The 17,796-nt window shown below is 45.3% G+C and overlaps 1 protein-coding gene across 1 annotated transcript in view; it reads left to right on the forward strand.

Annotated features, from left to right (window-relative positions):
- Nucleotides 1-2,695: 2,695 nt before the first annotated feature.
- Nucleotides 2,696-17,796, forward strand: part of LOC122796501 (anillin-like) — a gene marked incomplete at its 5' end in the record, with an annotated part of 1,089,678 nt that continues 1,074,577 nt past the window's right edge. The window contains 1 exon segment of the mRNA XM_044065033.1: nt 2,696-2,948. Coding sequence (XP_043920968.1) covers nt 2,696-2,948 — 253 coding nt within the window.

Below are 17,796 nucleotides of genomic sequence, written 5' to 3' on the forward strand. Positions count from 1 at the left end.
CTAATCAGACTATTCAATTCCATCAACTGCACTCTACTGTTCGCTGCATAATTTCCTTGCCACCAGACAGGTTGCAAGTTTACACAAGACAATTCAGGATTTTTTGCAGTGTGACGCTCTCCCAGCCATTTCGGTTTTCTGGGTTTTGGGTCACTGGCTCACCTGACAGCTAATATTCTAGTTGCTCAGTTTGCCTGCTGCCACACGAGGGTGTTGTAGTGGTTACTATGCAATTGATCTGATTTGAGTCTTAGTCTCTACTACCTTCTAACCACCAGTTACAAAGTTCTTCTACGTTTGTGGATTCCATTCATCCCTGTCCACTTAGAAAGTTCTTCCTCCTCTGACTGCAATAGTCAAAACAGATGCCCTTCTTTTAGGGTGGGGGATATTTTTAAGGGAGGATTATTCAAGTTGCTTGGAATGTTCAAGAGATTCATCTTCAGATCAGTTTCCTAGAAATGATGATCCCCCTATCCATTACCTGGGCTTCGAGATTAGTTTTCTTTGGGTGTGATATCTGTTCAGACTGGCACCATGATTGTTATATGGTATATCATGGGGGGGGGCAGGTCTTTATCCCTTATGTCTGGAAGCAATGAGTGATGTAGTGTTGGGCAATAAACTTGCACCTCTTTCTGGTAGCAGTGCCATCAGAAGGGTCATCAGAACAGTTCTTGTGCCTTCATCAATCTGTGTTTCAGACCATCTTCAGTCATTGGGGGCCATCTGTGCTGCAGTCTCTTTGCATTTTCTGCTACCACCAAGACCAGCACCTTGTTTACCATGATCTCTCAAGACATGCAGTCCTAGAGAGTTGATTCAGTTGAGCAGTGGCCTTTTGTGATCCTATATGCTTGTCTACCAGAACCCCTGATACCAAAGTTTTCACAGAAAGCCCTTTGGTATAGTGTCTTAACTTTATTGCTCCATTTTTACCCAGATGCATTTTGATTTCCAGTGCCGAGGCTTCATCTAGAGTTGGTACAAGATCTTCTATCCTATCTGTCTTGGAAGCCTCCCCTTATCTCCAGGACTTGAAATTAACTGCCTGGTTTCTCCAATTCCAGTAATGGTCATGCACTCCACTTTATCCCAGGACTTTGTTCAGATTCATTCAGCCTCCCAGAAAGATTCTACACACAAGCCCCGTCGTAGTAAATGGACGTGTTTTGTTTACTGGGCTTTCTCCGGAGAGAGAGAGCAATCCCTTTGAAGTCTCGGTTCTTAACTTTTTATAGTTCTCATCAACCTTATTCAGTTGTGGTACCAGTTTCTCCATAGTTAAAGTCAAGTTGGCTTTAGTTTTCTTCCACAAGCAGACTTCTGCTTGGTGGCATCATGCGGACTGTGCAAGGCATTCCTGAGAGTTGTCTTTTTTTCTTATACCACTGGTGAAACGGACTGCCCCTCTTTGGAATCTGTTTGGTGTCTGGGGTCCCTAAAACGGCCTTCTTTTGAACCAGCATATTCTGCTGCTTTGCGATTTCTTTCATGAAAAAGTCTTTTGCCAGATGAATTTCTGAATTACATGCTCTTTTCTTCTCTCTGGCCATACCTCATTTTTTCATAAGTCTCTCTCTGAACTAATCCAACCTTCATTCCCAAAGTGGCCTCTTAATCCATCCTAAACCATATGATCCACCTTCTGGTATTCTCTTTTTAAAAAGAGCAAGTATACTCTTCATACCCCTAGATTTTTCACAGGCAATTTCGATTTTATTTTCAGTGCACAAAAGGACTCTGGAAATCTTCAGGTTTCTGTTTTTGCACAAAAAAGACTGGGAAAGAGTGCCTAGGATAATACTGTCCGGATGGCTGGCTTGGCTATACCACGTTTGCTCATACAAATCATAATGAACCACTGTAAGTTAAACTAAGATTGCCTTAAATGCATTCTTTGGCTACATCTACAGTGCCTTTCAAGATTCATCTATTGACATTTGTGCTGTAGCAACTTAATCCACATTGCATACTTTGATTTAAATATCCAGGGCTTCCTTTGGAGCCTCCATTCTCAGTGTTTCACTAACTGGATTGATCACATTGAAAATGATATGACAGTTGCATATTTGCCATAACCCTGGATCCTTTCATTCCTGTTAGTTCAATATGACATCCCTCTCACCATCTCCCTTTTGCTTTGTTTGAGGATTTGGAAGTTCATGTTCTGTATTACCTATTTTAGGCAGCAAACTTGATCTGAAGGAAGCTAGCTTAGGCCAGGTGCATCATTGGAGGGAACGTTTTGTGGAGGTAGAAGCTGGAGCACTAACTTTGCAGGCTGGGATCCGACAAGCAGCCTAAAGACCTATCAGTTGTACAAGATAGACTGGAATGAAAGAATCCAGCATTATGGTAAAAATCCAGCATTATGGTAAGTACATAACTAAACTTTTCTCAAAGATGTGATGTGAATACAAGTACATCTTGGCACCAGCTCTTCTCAAACAAGTTTTATTCCTAAAAGATGCTCTAACTGCAGGGTTGTTGCGAGTTGAATGATTTAGGCTAATTTTGGTTTGAAGCATGTTGTGCTGCAGACAAGTGCTTCAGTGAATATTGTATGTGCAGTTTAGTGCTGCTCTCTGTCCTAAGTGTTCGATTTCCCTGTCTTTAGCTAAGCTAGTGTTTACGGATTCTTTGCACTATCCTTCAGATTTATGCATTGACACTAATATTTACTATTTTTCAGGTAACTAGTGATCCTACAGCTCAGTCAAGCAGAGTGATATCCCCTAGTCCTAAGAAAGCTTTAGGACTAAAACCCCAGCTTTTGTTGGAGTCCTCAAAAGTCATTGCCAAAGCTACTGTCTCAAGTCCTCACAAACCAGCAGTATCTGAAGCACAAACAGCAAAAGCAGCAGCTTCTCAACCAAGTCAGGTCCGAGAATTGACTAGAGGTACAGATATAAAGTTGCAGCCAAATAACAAGAATACTACACCAGGTAATCAGTGTAAAAAAGTAAAATAAAAAATAAACTATAAAGTGCATTCGTTAACAATGCTGTACTAGTTTTGTAGTTGTGTACAACTGTAATTAATGGTGTAATGTACATTTATATCCCATCAATAATATTGTTTTATCTAGACCAATTTGGTGAGTTTGCAGTTGGATTCATCCTGTCTTGCATTCTAATTGGAACCCCCTCTCTTCTCCTACATATTCTCTGCATATTCTGCACTAAGGGTGAATGTAACTTGCACTGCTTCTTGCTGTGACCTCAGTTGCCATATTAGGTGTGTGACTGGGACCCTAAGCCTGTCTATTTACTTCTGCCACCTAAATAGTTTGTATTTTAATCTTGACTGATATCAGTGAAATATTTTTGCATTTTAATTTTTTAATTTAAAGCTTTTAAGTGTCCTCGTGGCAAACAAATAATGTGCCAAGACCTCCATCAATATTTCTGCTGGCTGTGGGGTACAGAGAAGTATGACAGGATACATTATCTTGTGCTCCAGCAGTTAATCCTGGGCATCCACAGTTATCTGAGGGACAAACACTTGGCTTTCCTTGCTACAATGAAGATGGAGATGATTCAAAATTCTTTATTTAATGACAGAAAAGATTCAACTGGTGGACCCAAGTGTCTGCTTGAACATAGTTAGACTTGTGAAATGGAGGGTAGGCCTTCTTCACAACCTCCTGCAGAGAAGTCTATTTGTAAAACTGTCACCCATTCTCAGTGTTTGGTGACTTTATCCTTTGCTATCAGGGGTTCAAGTTAATAGGCCTATAGATGATGCACTCCCCCCAATCTCCCAAGGTGGGTGTGTGTGTGTGTGTGTGTGTGTGTGTGTGTGTGTGTGTGTGTGTGTGTGTGTGTGTGTGTGTGTGTGTGTGTGTGTGTGTGTGTGTGTGTGTGTGGAAGGGGGGGATCCTGAGGTGTAGGCATTCTCCATTCTTTTGTTCGGGTCATCATTCTTTGGGTTGGTGGTGCAATAGCCCAAGGATTCTTCTCCCTGTTTTCTACTATATCACTACCATATTTCAGGCAGGTGATAAAAGTCTGATAGGACCAGTCAGTATCTCTTTGGGATTACACCAATAGTGATCATTGTCTGGTGCTACTCTCCTATCTCCCCTTACCAGTGTATTCAGGTGTGCTTCTGAGTGAATTTGTGTCTGCTGGCAGGAACATGGCTTTCACATACTTGTGCTTGCTTGGCTGTCAAGTAGGAATAAGTTTGTCCTTGCTTGAGCTAATGGTACTTGTCCATGTCATAAGAAGTCTATGTAGACATTGTCTGTTGCCTCTGTGACACTAGTACTGCTGCCATGGTCTCTCCTTTTGAGGCTTATGAAGTGCATCATGGACTGGCCTGTGTTTACCACGATGTTCATCATAGTGGTTGAAAACTTGCTATAGAGAAGGTTGTCATCTTGTGTTCTTTATCTAGTCCGTTAGCTTGTGGACTAGAAACAGATTCCCTCATAGTCTCTGGAATGGCTACACTTTTGTGCCTGCAGTACTGGAGGGTAACCACAGAGTAAAACAAATAAAAAAAAAAAATCCTCCTAATTTGCAGAGGACTACATTCATTAATGTTGGGTTGGACTGTCCTCTGTTTTGTTGTAGTTTGGAAGCCTGGGTGAGGATGTGCAGGAAGGTCCAGACTTGTACCCTCTTTTTCTAGGCTTGATGGTCAACACAATTTATAGTGCTATTTTACACCTGAAGATGTGGGTTGCTGTCGTGGGCTACGAGTTGACAGTGGTCAGACTCGTACTATAATCGCTCATATTCTATATATTTATGTGATCCTGGGACATGGACTATGTCTGCCAGTCTTCAGGTGTGCCTTCCAATTTTTTTCCAGCCAGAACTCATCACAAGTCCCAATGACAGATGTTTTATTGGAGAATGGGAGTTTACATGAGCTGATTTCTGATTCATGGAAGGTGCACATGTTCTTCATGTTTCACCGTTGCAGTCATCACTTGTGGGTTATCCCTGTTGGGTAGCCCTCAGCCACCCCAAGTACCAGAGTAAAGGTTTCCCTCCTGCATCGGCTGTTCTGTGAATGTGGCTAATGTCAGGTCGTCGGGGCTATAAAGGGAGACATCCGACACCATTACATCAGTCTTTCTTGCCGTGGAGCCTGAAGCAGAAGCAGTTTTGCAAGTGTGATGGTCTGCCGTTGCCAGAGTGAAGACAGCCGTCTAAAGCAAAGTACACCATTGGGGAATTTTTTCTTGCCTTAAACCGATGTCCGAAAAAGTTAATAACTGTCTCAGTTGTGAAAAACAAATCTACACAGACTTCTATTCTCTCTGCGTCACCTGTTTAGGCCCAGACCACGACGTTCCAGGGTGTCGCTTCTCTGCCCTCTTTAATGCTCGTATTATAAAAAAAAGAGCTGATATTGTAACTAGGCATTTTAGTCTGTCTTTCCAGTAATGTGAAATGGCATCTGTGTCCGGCAGTGTCTGACTTTCCCAGGAAGAAAAAAGACATGGGCAAGGATAGGCCTCCAAAAGTTGGGCCTTCTAATGTTCCTGGACTACCGTCCACCCTTTCTCAAAGTAAGGTTACAGCTGAACTCAGTGAGGCACCTTCGCAGCCCCTGATGACAGCCGACGATCCGCTGTAGGCCTCTACTGAGACCAATTTGGAGTCCAGTACACCACCAGATCAACCTCCTGCCGAGTTGTTGTTTGATGTTCTTCTTGTTTTACTGTTGCAGTCATCACATTTGGGTCATCTGCCTGCAGGTAGCCCGCAGCCAGCCTGAATACCAGAATCTTGGGATTTCTGCGTCGGATGCTGTCGCTTCTTCCATGACGTCAGGGCTATAAAACATGCAGCCAACGCCATTACATCAGTCTTTCTTGCTGTGCGGTACCCGAAGTAGAAGCAGTTCGCAAGTGCCGGTCTTCCGCCTCCTGAAATTTAATTTTTGTTTTTCGAGTTTCAGACCGGAAGTCTTCTAAAAGATAAGTACCCCATTGGAGATCCTTTTTTTCTTGCTCTAACTGATGTCAGAAAAAAAAAATTGTCTTGCCTGTGGAAAGCAAATAGCTCACAGAGATTTTCATTCTTACTGTGTCACCTGTTTAGGCCAAGACCACGACATCCCTTGCTGTCAGTTTTGTGTTTTGTTCAACGCCCAAACTATTCGTCGTCGGGCTATTTTTGTTGCTAAATTCTTTCGCTCTCGGTCGCCTTATTCCGAAATGGCTTTGATAAGCCATCCGACTACCGATCTTCTGAAAAAACATAAGGATAAAGACAGAAACAGACTGCATATGTCCAAAACTGCCGACGACGCTGCCATTACGCTAGTCCGCCGGTACTCAGTGAGGCTCTTTCACAGACCCTGATACCCGCTTCTACAAATTCGCAGGCCTCTACTAAGACCCATTCGGTGTCTGGTATGGTGTGAGATGCTTCTTCGACTGTGGAACCTGCGGATGTCTCTACCTTGGATGGGCCCGGAGCCACTGTGCAGGCATCGGCTTCTGAGGGTGTATTCAGGCCGATTTTCATATTAAACTGACTACTTTGTTTCATACCAAAAATTCTGAGTTTCGCAGGCCTAGAGTACGCACTACGCCTAGGAAACCGACCAGAGTGCATTCTCAGGCCCACATGCCTCAAAAACAAATGCTTAGAATGGCTGAAGACCTTATTACTTTAATTAGGGGAAGTCAGCCTTCCCCCTCAAAAAGACCTAGAACTGATTTTCCTTCTAATTCTTCTGATCTGGAGTCTGATAACTCTGACCCTTCTGATTACCAGGAACATACCCTTATCTACCTATGAGGATTCTGATGCAGAGGATTCCATTCCCTCTGCTTCTCCACCAGAAGATTTTTCTTTTCGTGAAACCCTGCATACCCTTAGAGAGCATTTCCGCTGGGAGAGCCAGGACTACTCTCAGTCCAAAAAGAGACTCTGGGGATTTTTAAACTTGTCTCAGCACGGGCCTCTAGCTATCCCTCCTGTTCTGGAAATTGTAGATGTCTTCTTGGAATCCAGCCTTACTCCTGATACTTTGCCTCCAGCTCCCAGGAAACCTGACTGGTACTATAGAGTACCTGACTCCCACAAATTCCTCTTTAACAATCCTGCTGCTGATCCAGAGACCATTTCCCAGGGACCTAAAGGCATTAATGCTACTATGGCCAAAAATCCTACCCCTTCGGACAGGGATTCTAGGGCTTTAGACAGATGGGGTAAGAAGGTCTACACCTCTTCTACTCTTGCCATCAGGGCTTTAAATTGCCGGTTTCATATGTCAAAGTATCGGCAACATATTATGGAACTAATTAAACAGAAAATTATGTTGATTCCTGATTGTGCAGAACATAAAGATTTACAAGAGTTAATGCATTCTGCTAACCAATTTGGTAAATATACTTTGCAATGTGGTTTTGATGCCTTAGAAGCATCTTGCAGGGCTGCTGTCACTGGGTCTGTTCTTAGAAGGCATGCTTGGCTTAAGGAACAAACCTTGTCAGACCATGTCAAAGCAAAATTACTAGATGCACCATTAAACCAAGAGAGTCTATTTGGCAATAAAGCAGAAGTCCTCAAAAGGATGGAGGAAAAAGCTAAATCTATGCAAACTGTTAAAGATTTCTTACAAGTGCAGCCACCTCAATTCAGTAGACATTGGCCTTCTAAGAACTGGTCTTTTCCAGTCCCTCCCAGACCTTCTCAGTCCAAACCCAGGGGCAGCAGACCACCAAAACTACAGTCTCAGGGTATGCACAGATCTAAGCAATTGAGTGCTCCCACTTCCAAAAGCAGGAGTAGTAAGCCTCTATCCTATGGTAAAATCTCACAATGACTTATCCTTAACTCTTCCAAGCCTTGCCCAAGTACTTACACCTTTAGGAGGAAAACTTGCCCTGCATGCCAAAAACTGGGAGTACATTACCCAGGACCGATGGGTCTTAAACATGGTTTCCCAGGGATACAGAATCCACTTCAATTCACTTCCAACCCCAAGAGGATGGCCAGACCTCCCCCCAAACCAGTGAGCAGAGGCCCAAAAGGCAAGTACTTTCTCTTCTCAGTATCAAGGCTATTCAACCTGTCCCAGCAGAACAATGGGGACAAGGCTTTTATTCCAGATTGTTTCTGGTAGCCAGAAAATAAAACTCTTGGTGCCCTATCCTGGATCTGTCTATTCTCAACACCTTTCTGGTGATTCCAAGATTCAAAATGCTTACTCTCCAACAGCTGCTTCCTATGCTAACCAAGGACTCCTGGCTAGCAACCCTAGACTTGAAAGAAGCTTATCTGCACATAAGGGAATCTTGCAGAAAATACCCGCGCTTCAGAGCAGGCTCTATGCACTATCAGTTCGCTGCACTTCCCTTTGGCTTATCTGCTGCGCCCAGGGTATTCACAAAATGCCTAGCTCCAACCATTGCATATTGCAGGCAGAGTAGAATTCAAATTTACCCATACTTGGACGATTGCCTGATTCAGGCAGACAGACCGGAATTGCTACTACAGCGCCTGCATTTGTAAAGAGACTTCTAACTTCACTGGGGTACATCCTCAACAAAAAGAAATCACATCTGGTACCCAGCCAACAGATTGTATTCCTGGGAGCAAGCTTGAACACAACTTCCCAGATGGCATTCTTCACTCCAGGAAAAACAAATTTGACAAACTACTTCAATCTACTGGCCACCAAAACGCAGCTATCTGCAAGAAAGACACTGCAAGCCCCTAGGGTTCATGGCCTCTTGCATTCTACTAATTCAATGTGCAAGACTGCATATGAGGAAACTTCAATGGTACTTAAAAAGTCTCTGGTGTCAACATTCTCAGGACCTGGAAACAATGATTCCTATCATTCCTTGCCTAAGGACAGAGTTCCTTTGGTGGGCAGAGGCCTGCTAGCACAACAAGGGACTCCCTTTCACTCTACCCCCTGCCACCCAAACCCTAACAGACGCGTCAAGACTATGCATAGGGGGTTCACATGGTAGGACAATGCATTCAGGGCAAATGGAGCCCAAAGCAAATGTACCTGCATATCAATCAAAAAGAAATGTTAGCTGTACAGAAGGCCTTCAAAGACCTTATTCTTCCTGGACAACTATTGGTAAAGACAGACAACACCACAGTTATGTGGTACATAAGTAGAAGGGAACCCATTCCTACCCACTCTGCAGATTAACCCTGACTCTGTGGAACACAGCACAGCCTTGAGCAGCTAAGTTCACCTGGAAGCTCAGTTTCTGCCAGGCAACCTAAATTCACTGGCAGACTTGAGCAGAAATCTCATGGACCCACACGATTGGAAACTGGAACCCAAAATATTCAAGCTTTTGAGGAACAGGTGGGGGGAGGGCATTAGAGGTGGACCTCTTTGCTTCCCCTCAGAACTATCAATTGAGCAAATATTGCACCAGAACTCCCCACAACCAAGCTTGGAAAGTGGATGCCCTGTCATTTACCTGAGAAAGCCACTCAATCTATGCCTTTCCCCCTCTGCCCCTCTTCTCAAAGGTTCTACTAAAGATCAAACAGGACAAGCCACGGACAATCCTGATTGCACCAGACTGGCCACGCCAGCACTGGTACCCTCTTGTGTAGTTTGACAGTAGTGCCACCATGGCATCTGCCTCAGACCCCTTCCCTGCTGTCCCAGCAGGAGGGCCAGATTTTGCACCCTCATCTACAGACCCTGAACCTAGCAGCCTGGCTCATCCCCTAAACTCATCACCAACAACCCTCAGCAAGCAGGTGCTGGATGTCATTCTTGAGGTAAGGAGGCCTAGTACTAGAAAATCCTCTTCAGAAAAGTAGAAAAGATGCTGTTCCTGAAGCCAGTCTTGGGGAATGGGCACAACTCTGCTCAGCTTACCTCATGTACTAGGTTACTTAACAGAAATGCTCCACAAAGACTTATCTGTTTCTTCAATTAAGATTCATGCCTCTGCCATCTCAGCTAATTATAATACTGGGCCATCCCTTTTCTCTCATCCTCTGGTCAAGTAGTTCCTGAGGGGAGCCAAAAATGTAAGACCCCCCCCCCCCCCCCCAAGGAGATTTCTCACTCCAGCCTGGGACCTTAACTTTGTATTGGAAAAGCACTCACTTCCACCCTTTGAACCTGCTGTTACAGCAGAGTTAAAATTCCTATTATGGAAAACAGCTTTACTTCTAGCAATCACTTCAGCAAGAAGAGTGTCTGAATTGCAGGCCCTTATGGCCGTGGAACCCTTCATTACCTTCCATGCGGACAGGGTTTCCCTCAGGACTAACCCATCATTTATGCCCAAGGTGGTATCTAGTGTGGCTTTAAACCAATCCATTCATTTGCCAACTTTATTCCCTAATCCCCAGAATAAAGGGGAAAGGATCCTGCACTCCCTGGACATGCACAGGCAGCTTAATTTCTAGCTGGGCAGGACTAAGCCTCTCAGAAAATCCGACCAGATGCAAGTCGACTTTGCTTCAGGGGTCAGAGGGCAAGGCCATTTCAAAGCAAACAATTTCTAAATAGATAGCACACTGCATCCATTTCTGCTACAAACACCATGGGAAGCCTACCCCACAGGGATCAGAACACATTCCACTAAGGGCTACCTCAACCTCTACAGCATTTCTCAGAGAAGTCCCTACCAGGGTCATCCTGGAAGCTGCAACCTGGAGCTCTGTACACACTTTCACCAAGCATTACCACTTGCCTATCTTTTCTAAATCCAGAGCTGGACACAGCAGGCTTACAGAGCCTGATTGGCAGTCCTAATGCTTCTTAATTACTTCCACCCATCCACAGCTTTGGGAATCAACCCACATGCGATGACTGCAATAGTGAAACATTAAGAACATAGTACAGTTGTGTACACTTACCATAAATGTAGATGTTTGACTGTATTCAATGTTGCAGCCCTGATTACCCTCCCTCCAGCCCCCTGACTTCTCTTTACTTCTACTTATCTTTTTTTGTTTGGAATATTTTATATCATTGGTATTTGCTTTTTGCTGGGGTGTTCCATACCATGCAATTGCTTCCTATTTTGGGGACTCCTGACATCTGGAGCAAGAAAAACTGATGTAATGGCATCGGTTGCATGTTTTATACCCCTGATGACCTGACGTCATGGAAGTAGCGATTGCATCCGACGCAGAAATCCCAAGACTCTGGTATTCAAGCCGGCTGAAGGTTGCCTGCAGGCAGATAACCCAAATGTAATGAGTGCAACAGTGAATGCACTCTAAACTTGATAGATACTACAGGGTGCTAGACTCACAATACCTATTTAAAAACCCTGCTGCAGACCCTGAAGTAATTAGGGCCGTAAGCAAGCTAGAGCAAGTTCTTCTAAAAACCTCACCCCAACTGACAAAGCAGAGCTGTAGATGAGATGCGTAAAAAGGTTTATACTTCAGCCATTAGGGCTTTAAACTGTCAATTTTATATGATCAAATTCCAGCAGAATGTGCTCGAACTCTCTAAACAGAAAATATTTGCCTTGCCTGACAGTAACACTACCAGAGAATTAACAGACCTTTGTACAGTCAAGCTTTCAGGTAGCAAAGCATTCCTTACATTGTGGTTATGATGCCTTAGAAGCCTCTACCAGGGCTGTGCAGCTACAGGATCATTTATAAGCAGGCACGCCTTGTTAAGGGAGCAACCTTTGCCTGACCAGGTAAAATCCTAATTTTTAGATGCCTCTTTATCCAAAGAGCAGTTGTTTGGCCCCAAGGCCAATGAAGTCATCAGGAAAATGGAGGACAAAGCCAAATCCATGCAGACTGTCAAGGACTTTTTGCAGGTACAGCCTCCAAGGTTCAGCAGAAACTTCCCTACCAAGCACTTTTCCTTTCCCTCTCAGGCTACGCCAGTTCGGAGAAAGGGACGCAGAGAGTGAACCCCTAGGCCGCAGGCATACAGCCAACAAAACTAGGCAGTGGTCCACAGCCCCTCCAAGACAGGGGAGTTCTAAGCCCAGTTCCTTCACCAGAGAATCGCAATGACTCCCTCCCCTCCTCTCTGCCCCCCAGGTCTCCAGACAAGTTGGGAGGAAGACTTTCCCTCTTCCTAGAAAACTGGCAGGCCATCACCTCAGATCTATGGCTGCCTGAAAATTATTACCAGAGGGCACAGATTCTATTTCAAAGAAAAAAGAGGAGATCAGGTTGCCCAGATGTCCCTGCAAACCAGGCAGCAGAAGGTATTAGCCAGTTCCAAAACCTTTACGCCCAGGTTGCTGTAGAACCCGTGCCCATGGAACAGACTGGGAAGGGATTTTACTCATGGCTATTACTGGTTCCCAGAAAAGAGGGCACATGGCACCCTTTCCTAAACCTCTCTACCCTGAATCTCTCCCTTCTGGTTCCAAAATTCAATATGTTGACACCAGAAAAAAAACACTGCCTATGCTCCTACCACAAGCCTGGCTAGTGACCCTAGACCTGAAGGATGCCTACCTGCATGTTCCTATCGGAGAGTTCTGCAGGAGTTACCCAAGGTTCAGAACAGGGTCCCAACACTTTCAGTTCTCTGCTCCACCCTTTATTTATCCACTGCTCCCAGAGTCTTTACAAAGTGTTTGGCTCCAGTCATTGCTTACTTCAGAGAGCCATACACATTTACCCCTATCTAGACGACTGTCTCATTCAGGCAGAAACCAAGGAAAAGATCCTACAGGACCTCTCCTTTGTGCAGACCATACTGACCTCACTATGGTTCACCATAAACGTAGAGAAAATCCCAGCTGCTACCCACACGAAGGCTTACCTTCCTGGGCACTCTGCTAAACACATCCAAGCAAATGCCCCCCCGAAGCAGACCTTTCTGCAGTCCTTTCCACCAGCTGGCACAAACGACCCTCCTCACAGCCAAGCAAATATTAGAAGCCCTGGGATATATTGCCTCCTGCATCCTGCTGGTACCCCTGGCCAGATTGCTTATGCGGAAACTGCAGTGCTACCTGAGGAACCTCTGGTGCAAACACACAGACTCTGGATTGCCAATTGCTATTAATACCTTGCTTGAAGGAGCTTCTCTGGTGAGCCCACGGTTGCCCCCTAAACAAGGGACTTGGCTTTGGCCTTCGCCCACACAAGCAGACCTTGACCACTTACTTCCCAGACAATGTCTGGGGAGGCCACATTGGAACTCTGCAAACCCAGGACTTTTAGGAACAGGAAGTTGTAGGTCTACACATCAATATGAAATAAATGCTGGCAGTACACAGTGCTATCCTAACCTTTCAAGAGCATCTGTCACTAGGGGTACTCCTAATTGGGACAGACAAATACCACTGTCATGTGGTGCAATCACAAACGGGGGGGGGGCACTCGTTCTTACCCCCTATGTCGCCTTGCCATGGAAATCTGGCAGTCAGGATTGAATCTAGGATTGCATCTATTAGCTCAATACCTCCCAGGGAAGCAAAACGCCCTGGCAGATCACTTAAGCAAACAAATACTGGACTCCCACGAGTGGGGGTTGCACAGAACCCTTCATACAGATCACTCGCATTTGGGGAGAGCAAGAAATAGACTTTTTCACAAGCCCCCAGAATCGTCAACTTGCCAAGTTCTGCTCAAGACAGTTTCACCCCGAAGCCTGGAGGATGGACGCCCTCTTGTTCCACTGTGGCAGCCTGTTTGTGTATGCCTTTCCCCACTTCCTCTTGAAACCCAGGGTTCTACTCGAGATCAGAGAAGGACCAAGGGCTATCCTGATTACCCCAGATTGGCCAAGGCAACACTAGTACCCCATGCTCCTCAGCATGAGCATGCACTCTCCCTATACCCTGTCTTCCACGACAGACCTTCTCGCACAACAGGGAGGGAAGCTCCTGCATCCAGGTCTTGCCACACTCAAGTTAACAGCATAGCTGATTCCTCACAGTTACCACTGCAGCCCTCAGCAATTAGGTGTTAGACATTAAGAAGGCTCAGACCCAGCACCAGAAAATCTTATTCCTCTCAATGGAAGAGCTTCACCTGCTGGTTGGTCTACTAGGACCACCACCAGCACTAAAGCTTCTTTACCCCTGGTTCTGGACTACTTGGAAGAGCTCATCCATAAGGGTTTGTCTTGCTCCTCTATCGACTCATGCCTCTGCTATCTCAGCTTATGTCCAGGCGGAACAGCCTTTATTCTCTCAGCACCACTTGAAGCAGTTCCTCAGTGGTGTGGCTCACATCAGACTGTCAAGGAAACCCCCCACACCAGCTTGGAATCTAAACTTTCTCCTGGAAAAGCTGACCCCCTCCCCCCCACCACCACCTTGTGAGACAGCTTCCTCAGCAGACCTCAAATACCTCTCTTGGTAGACTGCCCTTATGCTAGCAATCACTTCTGCTAGGAGGGTATATGAGCTCCAGGCTCTTATGGCCAGTGAGCCCTTCATCATCTTCCACGCAGACAGGGTCTTTCTAAGAACCAAAGTCTCCTTCATGCCCAAGGTGGTCTCTGATGTGACCCTCAACGAGGCCATATACATCTACCTTCTTTCCTAAACCAACAAATAGAGAGGAGAGAATGCTGCATATCTTGGATGTGCACAGACAGTTGAGATTTACCTTGTTAGGACCAAATTAATTAGGAAAACTCACCAACTCCTGGTTTCATTCGCCCCTGGGGCAGAGGGGAAACCCATTACCAAGTAGACCATTTCCAAATGGATCTCTCATTGTATATATCTTCTGTATACCTTCCATGGAAAGAATCCTCCCAAAACTGTCAGATCACATTCCACAAGAGCAGCCTCTACCTCCACAGCCTTTCTGAGGGGGATTCCTACCAAGGAAGTAATGGAAGCTGATATTGGACATCTATCCACACTTTCAGCAAGCACTACCAGCTGGCTACTTTCTCCAAAACTAGGGTAGGATTTGTATCTGCAGTCCTGCAGGGCATGCTAGCATCCCCAAAACTGTGCAACTTTCCTCCACCCACTTCCTCTGCTTTGGGATTCTTCCCCCAAGTGATGACTGCAACAGTGAAACACAAAGGACAAAGTATAGTTCTGTACACTTACCACAAGTGTAGATGTTGGCGTGTATTCACTGTTGCAATCCTGTTTCCCTCCCACCTACCCCCTTTTTCTTAACTATTTTTATGTATCTTCTCTGGGGCTCCAAGATGTTTGGAGGCAAGAAAAACTGATGTAATTGCGTTGGTTGTCTCCCTTTTTAGCCCTGATGACCTGACGTCAGCCACACTTGCAGAACAACAGATGCAGGAGGGAAACCTTTACTCTGGTACTTGGGCAGGCCGAGGGCTACCCAGCAGGGATAACCTGCAAGTGATGACTGCAAAAGTGAATACACTTTAACATCTACATTTATGGTAAGTGTACACAACTTTACTTTCTGAAAAAAAAATGGGGCATCGTTAAGCAGTTGCAGCTACATTGTAAGTATCTTGACCCTGAAAGCCTTTGAGAGAAAGCTGCTGCTTGAGGAATCTCTTCAGTCCATTAGCAAGTCTATTCTGTACTATGTAAATAAGAGATGTGTTCTATGCAAAGAGATTTGCATCTAGCAATGGGCCATAGCAGAGGCACCATTCTTTCAGCATTTGACATTCTAGACAAAGTGAGTGTCTATTGTATTTGCCGAATTGCTTTTACAGTCTTGTTTGTTTCAGATTTTCATCATGGTAAGGGAGTCCGAGGATACGTGTATTCACTGCTTGGGGAAAATTAAGTTATTTCATTCTTAGTGCAACAGGCCAAGGGGATTTTGCATTAGTTTAGTAGTCATGTGGTAAGGGAGACTCTCTAGTATGCCTTCCACAAATTCCTTCTAGTTATGTACCTTTTAAAAAAAAAAAATACAGGTAATGAAGGGTAAAGTTTAATGTGAAGTTGTTAAATCTCGCCGTTTATTCTTTACATGGGGGTTCGGAGCCGATCCATCATCTCAGAGTCGGCCGTTTTCCAAGCTCAAGATCTTTGAGTAGCTCGAGGCACAGTCCTCTATCCCATGATGCTCTCCTACTAACTCCAGATCTAGTTTGCCGCTGCAATGGATTGCATGATCTTCGGAGGAAGCTCTGGCTAGTAACATTCTTTATTCTTAAAAGAATTTAAAATGAGTTATTAGACTATCAGGGATCTGATATTTGTGAGACTTCTCATATTCCTTGTAATTGTTGTTCAGTGAGTTAACTGGATATTTTTCTTTCTAATTCAGAGCGGTTGCTCCTAGGCTTTTAGCCTTTCTTGAGTTGCATTTATTTGACAGAGCTCTGCCAAATTTAATTCCCTACCCCCTTATTTTTCACAGAATTATTTTATTTGAACGTTTTTTGTCACATTATTCTCGTAGTCATTGCAGTTCAGGGATCTGAACTTTCTAAGGAGTTCTGTGGTTTTTCGACTTTATTGATATTATCAGGGATCTGATATTTGTGTGCATTTTCTTTTTATAATGTCTGAGAAACAAAAATCTGGATTTAAAAGGTGTGACTGTGGACAGAAGATGTCCACCACCGATCACCACGTTTCTTGTGTGTACTGCTTGGGTCCACTACATTTGCAAGAAGATTGCTCTATCTGCCATTCCTTCAGTGGCAGGGGTTTTATTAGAGAGGCGAAGGAAATTGGTCAATAGCTGTTGAAGCCAGATTTTCAAGAAGCATTGGACAAGACTGACCAGACCTCCAAGTCCTCAAAGGGGTCGAAGTTTTCTAAGGTGTCATCGGAGCGCAAGTCTTCTGTTCCGAGCACCTCTGGGAAGACTCTGTCGCCGGCTCTGCAGCCTTCGGAGCCGTGCACCGAAATCTTACCTCTGAGCAAAATCATATTGTTGGAGCTGGTGTCAAAAGTTTTAAAGTCCCCAATCCTTAAGTTGGTGGCTTCTTTGGCTCCTTCGACCCGTTCTTCCGGTACCCTTTCCGACATCGATGTGGACCGCGTGGTGCAGAGATTTTTGGTTAACCCGGCTCTGGCCAAATTGTTTTCAGCTTCGACCCAGTTGGCTTCGAAGCCTACGACCAACCCCTACCACTATTTCTGCTCCTCCTCCGAGGCCAGTTCAGCCTTCGAAGCCGGAAAGAGAGGATCTGATAGTGGTGGAACCCTCGGAGCCGACGCCTGTTCCAGTGCCCTCAGCCCTGTCAACCTTGACTTCTTCGGTTCCTATCGAAGAGTCTCTGAGCTGGCACTCTCTCGCTGGTTCTGGGGGTGAGAGTCAAACCGACGCTTCGGTTTCGAGACTCCCTCTCGGGACTTCGGCACAGATGAGCTTGATTCCGTCCTCTGGTTCAGAGCCCATGGTCTCGCCCCCTGGGAGGATGCCGTCTTCTTCGGAACCGGCGGATTCCTTGGGTCAGGAAACCGGTGCCTTCGATACTATGAGGAGGGTCATGTCTGCCAAGACCCTTACCTCTTCGGGTCTTTCCTCTTCCTCCCCTAAAGGGCTGCATTCTATCCCTACATCACAGGTCTCCACCAAGTGTCAAGACCCAGAGCCTAAGGTAATCCCATTGAGTGCCCCCTGCTAGACTGAGATTTCACCAGACGCCCCCACTGAGGAAGTCCCCAGAAAAAGACTGTGCAAGAGGAGGCATTTAGATTTCCCTCCGGAATCCTTAACATCAGACACCGACTTAGAGGAATCAGAAGGGTCCCCACGGTCCTCCTCTGAGGATGTCTCATTTGCAGACATCCTGGAAATATTGAGGCAGAGGGGTGACTGGCAGTCCCTTACCCCTACTGAGGATGAGTCGGTGCTCCTGAAGGGCCTTTGGGTCTCAACCTTCCACCTCCTGGGTTACTCCGCCCTTTGACGAATTAATGGACTTGGTCGCTCGAAGGGTGTGGGAGTCTCCTGATTCCATGGAACCGGT

The sequence above is a fragment of the Protopterus annectens genome, chromosome 3.part0, assembly GCF_019279795.1.
Source record: "Protopterus annectens isolate FY-2018-M chromosome 3.part0, PAN1.0, whole genome shotgun sequence".
NCBI lineage: Eukaryota > Metazoa > Chordata > Ceratodontiformes > Protopteridae > Protopterus > Protopterus annectens.